Source organism: Branchiostoma belcheri, unplaced genomic scaffold (genome assembly GCF_001625305.1).
Source record: "Branchiostoma belcheri isolate BF01 breed outbred unplaced genomic scaffold, Haploidv18h27 scaffold243, whole genome shotgun sequence".
Lineage (NCBI taxonomy): Eukaryota > Metazoa > Chordata > Leptocardii > Amphioxiformes > Branchiostomatidae > Branchiostoma > Branchiostoma belcheri.
The window spans coordinates 136,840-146,011 of record NW_017803847.1 but is presented as its reverse complement, the minus strand read 5'-3'; the positions used below and the strand labels follow the sequence as shown (position 1 = coordinate 146,011).

General features: G+C 42.8%; 2 protein-coding genes across 3 annotated transcripts in view; one reads left to right on the top strand and one right to left on the bottom strand.

Annotated features, from left to right (window-relative positions):
- The window catches only part of LOC109471255 (proteasome subunit beta type-7-like), an 18,381-nt gene that overhangs the window by 2,567 nt on the left and 6,642 nt on the right, over window positions 1–9,172 (top strand). For both annotated transcript variants that reach the window (XM_019770537.1, XM_019770536.1), the window contains exons 3-4: window positions 2,725–2,822; window positions 3,376–3,516. In XM_019770537.1, coding sequence (XP_019626096.1) covers window positions 2,725–2,822; window positions 3,376–3,516 — 239 coding nt within the window. The remainder of the gene's footprint in view (window positions 1–2,724; window positions 2,823–3,375; window positions 3,517–9,172) is intronic.
- On the bottom strand, window positions 4,455–8,528 carry LOC109471254 (toll-like receptor 13). The gene is given in 3 exon segments (XM_019770535.1): window positions 4,455–5,220; window positions 5,223–7,458; window positions 8,393–8,528. Coding segments are annotated over 2 exon segments (2,913 nt in total). The 5' UTR covers window positions 7,378–7,458; window positions 8,393–8,528; the 3' UTR covers window positions 4,455–4,462.

The following is a 9,172-nucleotide window of genomic DNA, read 5'->3' as shown; positions in this document are numbered from 1 at the left end:
AAGTAGGCAAAGATTTTGATGAGGCAGGGTTTACACTCTAGATGTATTGTATTTTCACAAAAGCTGGTATACAGCATTAGTTTTAATTGACAATATTCTACTGTCAATGCCAAGAGAATTATACATGTATCTTCCTTTTCAGAGTGCAAGCATGAGAATCCCAGACCAACAGCAAGCAGCAAAAAGTTCATCAGCAAAGAAAGATACTGTGCCAACCATGTTCCGCTGGCGCGCTAATGCCAAGACTGTTGCCATGGCAGGCTCTTTTAATGAGTGGTCAACCAAGATACCTTTAAACAAGAGGTATGTTTGTTTGTGCCTTTCTTTATACTCGAATATGTATTACAGATTACCCCATTCAGCCTGCTTTTCATGGGGGTATGTGTTGTTGCCCAAATTTATTAAAGCTGTTGAAGTATTTTATCTGCATCCAAGCTACTAGTATCTTTTTTAATCTGTTGTCAAGGCCTATACTTACTTTCTATTGACACTTTGGCATCGATGTAACAGTTTATTGTCACCATAAAAATTCTAGGATAAATTACTAGTGACTCTATGCCCATGACTTGTTCTTTCAGCCACAATGACTTTGTGACCTTCATTGACCTACCCGAAGGAAGACATGAGTACAAGTTCTATGTAGATGGACAGTGGGTGCATAATCCAGATTTGGTATGTTTGATAGAAGTTTACTCAGTAGTCAGCACCTAAAGTACACATTATTTTTCTATGATGTATGTAAAATGATGTTGGTAGTAGAGAAGTGACTGATATTCTTTTATTGAAGTAATCACAAGATGAAAGGAAATTAAATGGTACAGTGCAGGTGCAGTATGCTTATGTATACTGTAATTTTCATGCACACAAAAAGGTTTTGAGTGTAAAGTGGGGAAAAGCATAGATGTAAAGATGTAGCCTAGCTTTAATGTAACTCCTTTTTTTCCCTTCCAGCCATCTGTGGATAACCAGCTGGGGACTTTGAACAATGTTGTGGAGGTGAAGAAGTCTGATTTTGAGGTGTTTGATGCTCTGGCGTCAGACTTGGATTCATTGTCTAGCAGTGCAAAAGGGGACACTACTAGGGGTGAGGACTGGCCTGGCTCAATTATGTCCAACTGTTGTAACTAGAGGGGTAAATCCCCTCCCTAGATCTTTTTACTACATGTATTAGTATGTTTCCAAATTAATGTGTTTGTACAACAGGGTTCGAAATACTTTTTTTCAGGTACGTGCAAAATTGCACATTGGCAAAATTTTTAGGTGCAATTTGAAAAATTTATGTGCAAAATTATATTTAGCCTTGCATCTTTAGGTTTGGAACTGTTTTACTGTGTATCAACCTTCTTAGCCTGCCACTGCATATAGAAGTTTTAGTATACATTAAAAAGAAGGGACCAAACAAAACATGAACAATGCAAGTATCATCTGTGTTTATAAAAAAAAAGAACACAAAAAAAATTTGTCGGCATTAGCTTCAAAGGACGCCGCTAGTGACCCCCGGCCCTCTCACTCGTCATAAAAAAAATTTACCAACAGTATGCGAGCAATAAATTTCATTTATTTTGCATATTTGTTTACCTTGAATATCGTGCACGATATAAGGAAAAAAATACTGCTTAGAAAAAAATAACGTCCGGTTAATTTTTGCTTCTTGGCGCTCCCCTCCCCCTCCTCTGGGGGCGCGTCGTCAACATCGGCCGCGGGATCCTCGGAGACGGTGGACCCGGTGGCATCTCCCGATCCACCGCCCCCGGCTGCACCAGCCTCTGGTCCACCGCCACCGGCTGCACCAGCCTCTGATGCCGGCTGGGCCCGTGAAAAGAACTTGAAAATCGACCCCTTCTTCATGGGCCCTTCTTCATGCTTTACAAATTTCCTGGGTAGCACTGAATGCTGGGAAATCCGAAAACTCTGTTTTTCACCGAATTTTACCGAAAATTGGACGAAAAAGCCGAAATTACTCTGCCGAAGGACTTCGTACCACATCGGGCAACAAGTTTCGCGGGTCTCACCATATTTGGTAAATCAGCTACGTAGGCCTTCGCGTCTTGCCATATTAGGTAAATCATTACGTAATGCCTTCGCGTCTTCACCTGGGGACGAGAGCAGCTTGTTCCCAGGATGTTCAGTAAAGAAAACAATATGGCTGCCATGCGCCCAGCGCGATGCCGACACAGCAAGAAACTTTGGAGATACGCAGTGCAAACATGATATATCGGTATTGTCCAGGTGCAAAATTGCACATTCAAAATATTTTTAGGTGCAAATCTTGAAAATTACGTGCAATTTGCACATTGCACCTTTGTATTTCGAACTCTGGCAAATTTGTGGAAGTCGAAAATGTCAAAAAGTCAATACAAGATAATTAATGCAAATTAGTCAGAAAGCTCCTGTTAATGAAGGTTAGACCTGGATGTCTAACCTTTATCGACATAAAGGAGCTCCTTGCTTATACAATACAGTATAATAAAGTAAGACAAAAAACAAACTTGACAGTTGAATTGAGAAAGTAAAGCATGACGAAACTTATATTTTCATTTTCAATGTTAGAAAAAAAATTGTACAATGTTTCACCACAATGTCAGATCATGGAGCTATAAAAGGTCAATCAACGAGCAAAATTTATGTCCCTTGTAGGGGTCCACACACAAGAAAAGGCTGCGCATTGTCATAAAGATATTCTGGGAATTTAATCAATTACTAGTAACATTTGACTAATTGCAGGACGGTGTAATTCTGGGTGCAGACACCAGGGCTACTGAAGACACCATCGTAGCCGACAAGAACTGCTCCAAAATCCACTTCATCGCTCCTAACATATAGTAAGTATTATACAAACCACACACAGGATAGGTAATGTATTTTTCTTTTAACACTATACAATATACAACAGTAAAGAATTATAATTAATTTAGATATGCCTGTACACTGTGTACAGGTATGTATTGGTACATTGTAGCTGTACCTGTATGGTATTTCTAGAGAAAGCTAGGGCACATATACTGTAGGTACAGTACATTTTGTGCATGTATAAGACTGAGTAAGTGCATCCCCAAATTTTACCTGCACCACTCAGAATTAAGAGTATATGGATCACACTAAAACTGATAAAAAAACCTACTAAAAGTACTACATTTCTTTTATACTTGAACTTGATAGGTCATGGGTAACAATCAATGTAGCAAATACAAATCGGCATCATTACATGTACACCTACATGTGTATTTGTATATAAACCTAGTACATGGACTGGAGCAGGTTAGGTGCAGGTAGACATCAGAAACACAAATTTACCTGCACAGCTCCAATTTCACCTGCACAAAGGTGCATACGCACCTGATATTTCGAGCCCTAACACCTGTTGCCTGTTTGCAGCTGCTGTGGTGCTGGTACAGCTGCTGACACTGAGATGACGACACAGATGATCTCCTCGAACCTGGAGCTGCATCGGCTGTCCACCGGGCGCGAGGGGCGCGTCTGTACAGCCAACAGGATGCTTAAACAGTTCCTCTTCAGGTAACACAGATTCTCTCTCTGTCTTATTGCCTTTGCCAGAAGGGTAGTGATGCATACTGGTTCACTGGACTTGGATCCGGACTTGTAAGAATGTTTAGGTTCAAGTCCAAAAAAACCTAAAAGTCAAGAACCGAGTCCGGACTTATTACCAAAAAAGACCATTTCGCATACCCCTTTTCTTTCCAAACCACTTCCGTAGATTGTAAAATCTTTACTGCAAATCGAATTTATTGTTATGTGGTCAAAGTTTCACCCAGACAACATTGCAAGGTTGCCAACATGCAACTTTGTACATGTCATGGGTTTAGGTCCGGACTTCCGGAACTGAACCTAAACTTCTGGACTTAAATCCTGACCTGAACCTAACATTGGGTTTAGGTATGCACCACTACAGAAGGGTATGTTTTAGGTTTGGGCTTGGGTGTGGTGTGGGTCTGAATGTATGTCAACCCAATCATAACTCAAGAAATTGTGGATGGGTCTCCATAATATTTGCTATGGGAATGGCAGTTGTGGAAACAAAGGTCTAGCCCAAAATGGTCCACCTAGCTTTTTTAAACGGTACTGCAGCGGGATTTTTGTGCATTTGTTGATTGTATGTTTTCTCATTTTTCTGCATAACTCAAGAAGCTGTGAATGTTCTTCTTCATATGTACAAAAACAGGCCACTACAATGTACAGCACTTCTCAGTTTAGAGAAGAATACTGTAATTCCTAATTTTTTTCACTGCACTGTTATAGAATCACTGTTTTCACTGTCTCTCCTGTATCGTGAACTTATCATTACAGCTAATGAATAATTCCTGGACTTTCTTTTTCCTGCACCTGTCACCACTGTGAATATTTAGTTCTGTGAACATGTCTACTTTTCTCAGAGTGTGAACTTTTGCTACAGTGAACATAAAGTGAATTACAGTAACTGTCACAGTGGTACCTAAGATTCCTGTCACACCTCTAACAATGTCATGAAGCCGTGCTGGTCAGGCTCAGAGTCATGGTCGTTAGGCTCCTGTTCTAACGGCTGCCCTAACGCAGCCCTCAGTCTCCTCCAGAACAGGGGATGCTCCCGCGGGTCCTCCGGCCACTCCAGGTACGTGTCGCGGTCCACCACGGCCTGGAGGTGGCCATACTGTCGCACCAGCGGGCGCGGGATATCCTCCAGGAACACCAGGATGAGACGTATCCCCCCTCCCTCCTCAAACATGGTGTGCTGGGCCAGCTGGAACTCAAACTGACACCAGCGGCTGCGCAGGAATCTCCTGGTGATGACGCAGACAATTTTCCTGCTGCTGTCCACCGCCATCCTGATGTTGGTTATAACGGGAATCCCCGCACGGAAGTCGCGCTGGTGGAGACACAGCCGATAGTTCGGCCGGCTCACGGAATGTTCCAGGTTCCGGGACAGGTCTCGCTCGACCCACTGTCTGTCTCCATGGTGATGAGCGACGAAGGCGTCGAAGACAAACCTGTGATCGCCATCGCGTACCCGCACCACTCTGTCTCGGTTCCTCAGCCTGTACCACAGGTCACGCAGCTTCCAGTAGTAGTAGTTCACACAGAACGTGGTCATCACGAACAGGAAAATACCCGAGGAAGAAAGTAAGCTCGCCAGCCATAAGTTTGGCATGAAGACACCTTCACACACGGAGGGAAGGACTCGTAGAGACTTTCCTTGTTCTCTCGGAGGTGCAGCACATGTGAGGCATTTGTGAACCAACCAATGACCTTCTCTCGTTGGCTATTTGCTTTGAAAACAAACCATAAGAGATCACAGTCACAGAAAAATGGATTGTCCCGTAGATCTATTTTCGGTACACGATCTAAGACCTTTTCGAAGACTGTCTCATCCAAGAAGCTGATCTGATTTTGCTGAAGCTGTAAAACTTGTAAGTTATCTAAACTGTTTAAAGCTTTCTTTCCGAATGTTCGGATTTGGTTATTGCTTAGGTCCAGTTCAGTTAGGTTGTGTAGCCCCTTGAAGGCATCATCGGGGATTGTTGCAATATTGTGTCCTTTAAGATGGAGTGTTTTCATCTGTTTTAAGCCATAGAAAGTGTATGGCTCAACTGCTACAATCACGTTATGTTCTAGATTCAAATTGTCTAAAGCCCACAGCCCATCAAAAGCCCAGGATGTCAGATTAGTTAGTCTATTATCAGCCAAATTTAGCCGCTCTAACAGTACAAGCCCGGAGAAAGCTTCCCTCTGTATTGATCTGATCCAGTTGTGAGCGAGAGACAGGTGTGTGAGGTTCCCCAGTCTGCTAAAGGAACCTGGTGTTAGAGTGGTGAAGTTGTTTCTGTCCACGTCCAAATGACGTAAGTTGTACAGACCCTTAACACCTTCCACCGTGCTGAGATGGTTTGAAGACAAGATAAGATACTGAAGACTAGATAGATCTTCAAAGGCCGTGCCTTCGATGAAAAGGATTCCGTTGTTTTGTAAGTTCAGCCAAAACAGACTGTTCAGACCGTTAAAGTAGTGTGTCTTGATTTTTGTAAGGCTGTTGTAGCTTAGTCCGAGATGTGTGAGAGACCGCAAACCGTGGAACACACGCTCGGGAAAGTCTGACAGCCTGTTTTCTCCTAACTCCAGCCGCTCTAAACGCTCCAAGCCAGCGAAGGAGTAGGGTTCGACTGAAACGATGGAATAATCTTCCAAGTTGAGTCGTGTCAGATTCGGTAGGTTGGTGAAGCCTCCCTCCTGCAGCCTGCTTGATTTGATTGTAGGGTACCACTCGTAACGCTGACTCACTGTCAGCTTTGTTAGACATGGAAGTAAAGGAAATGTATCTTTCCTTATGGTGTCCAAATCAGGGCTTCCTCCTAGGGTCAGGTCTTCTATCTGTAGCCCTGCTAGTTTATTTCTCAGTTGGGAAAACGGGACAGGATTCGACTGGAGTTTTAGAGACTTCAGGTCAGAAAAAGACGTCAGCATCCGTCCGTCTATGTGACTGATGGAGTTACGCTCGAGCTGAAGGGTTCGTAGAGGTGTGGAGAAGAGCGGTGCGAAGTCTGCCATCGTCAGGTTTGTTAGCTCATTCCTAGAGAGATCCAGAGTGTGCAGGAGAGAGAAGTTTTGAAAAGCCGCCGCAAAACGTGCGAAAGACAACAAGTTTTCAGACAAGTCGAGCGATGTCAGCCGCACTACTGATGACCAAAGTCCCTCAAGTTGTAAGATTTTGCTGGTAAGATAATTGTTCGAGAGATCTAAGTGTGTTAACTCTTGCAGTGGGCGAAAGGCTGTTTCATCCATATCTGAAATAAGATTGTTTCTGAGGTTGAGATTTTGTAACTTGTGTAGTCCACGAAAGGAGTTTTCTTGTACAGTAACGATGTCGTTCGATCCAAGATTCAAAGAAATCAGGTTCGCCAAGCCTCGAAAACTTGTCGTATTTCCCAGCCTGACTGGGTCGTACCATTTCCAGTTGAGGGACAACTCCTGTTGTTCCAGAGAAGGTAGAAAATCCACCAGTTGAGGCAGCAGAGAAACGTGAATCCTGTTTCCGGATACGTTTAGCGTCCGCAAGTTTTTCAGAGGCGCGAAAGTTGCGTTTTCGATGTGTTTTATCTTGTTCCACCTCAAATCTAGGTACTGTAGGTTCACCAGTGCACCGAAATCTTTACACCGTAGCTCTGTTATACTGTTATCATGTAGGTCCAAGTGTAGAGTAGATGGTGGAATACTTGTAGGCACTTTGGTCAGTCCTAGTTTGGTACAGGTAATGTTCAGGGTGGTCCACTCTTCACATTCAGAAGGGTTTAACTTTATGGATCCTGGGTCACCTTTTGTCCATATTGTGAACAAGCAAAGACACAGAAAACTGTGGATACAGTAGTGGGACTTGTGTGGGTTTCCCATTATTGTTGTTGTATAAGGTGGTGTTAATTTCCTTTTCAAAGTTTATGTATATGTTGTGTTCCTCCTATAGTTGAATTGAATCTGGAATCAAAAGAATACAGAAGTTGCAGTCATTAACGGATTCGAAGTGGAGCCTACATGAATGCGTAAGATTCAGCATCTATTCCTGAGTCAGGGCTGGAAATACTGTGTGCATGTGCACCTTAGTGCACCCAAATTTGGAGCTGTACAACCAGTTTTTTTCTGTGGGTGCACCATTGCACACAAATATTTTCATAGGTTTAACGTATCAATTGTTTACAGATGTTAAATATAGTAGTTACAGCATATTCTAAACATCTAAGTGTCAGAAAAAATTATTGTTCTAGACTACCAAGTACTTTTCTTGAAATGAAACATAATGATAGACTTTATAGACATTCTACTTATTTTATCTTATATGGTGCAACTAAAATATTTTTAGTGCACCCAATTTTTTTAGCTTGGGTGCACCAGGGCACCTATTCCCAAAAATGAATTTCTAGCCCTGTGAGTACAGTGCTCTCCTGCTACATTGTATTTGCATTACCGATTTATCAGGAAATTTTACTCCTATAACAGGTTTAGTCCAATAACCGTTAGGAGAGTCCACACGATCGTCAGGGAAGGGATTCAAATGTATTCAGTTCTGTTTGAGACTACAGACAGTTTGGTACAGACTACAGACAGTTGTCTCTATTAATTTGGTTGTATATTGCTGACCCCTGTCAATGCCAGCCTTTGTTGTTTTATTTTCTTTGCTTTCTTTTCAAAATTTGTTGACTCAAAGCTAGTTAGTCTTTTTCTGGAATTCAGAACAAAGGAAGGACACCAAATAGTATTAGTGATGCATGTAACAAACGCATACATTCAAACATTATTACCCCTCCAAGGAAATAATTTTAAAAATCTGCCTACAGTACTCTCTGTTCTACTTTCATATGTTTGAATTTAGTTTTAAATAGACATTAGTGTTAAACAATGTTCTTAGTCTTACCTGGATTATGAGTCTTTTTCCTGTAACTTTATGGCTGGTTGTTTTCTCTCGATGTTCTCTCTTGTTCTTCAAAGACTGTACTGTAACAGTTGTACATATCACCAAACTAGGCTACTAAACTGTTATCTGAATGATAACTAAGGCCCACTCTAGACGAAGCATTTCGCGACAGCGGTAACTGCCGACAGCGGCACGCCGACAGCAGGAACGCCGTCTAGAGAGGATTCCCGACAGCGTAGTCCCGCTGTCATGAAATTTTCTGACGACAGCTCCAAAGTTGTCGGCCGACAACTAAGCGGGAGTCCCCGACAACTTAAAGTGCGTATAGAGTACTCGCGACAGCGGGAGGTCAGGGTTCAGTTTGTCACAGAGCATCTAAAATGTTCCCCTCGACATCCTGAAGCGCCTGTAAAACTCTGTATCGCACAGTGTGCCTTGAACAAATTTTTGCCAAAAGGTCGACAGGATCACCACCTTTTGCCATTAAGCAATGGCAGCGGGGAGGTAAGCAGGGTGTATTCTTGCTGCGCGACGTGTCAGCAACATCTCCCGGTATCTCAACCGTCTCCGTCGTGCACCCCTTGCTCGTCGCCTCATATTGGACAAGACGCGAGTGACTAACATAAAGAAAAACATCTGACACACGGCAAGGAAAAACATTGGCGGCTCCCCCGCCCTTTTGGATTTCACGCGTTAGAACATTCGGATGTTCGATGTTCGATGCGAAGACATTTGTGTGTATAAAGACGTCGCGACAGCGGCGTCCCGACAGCGGGAAAT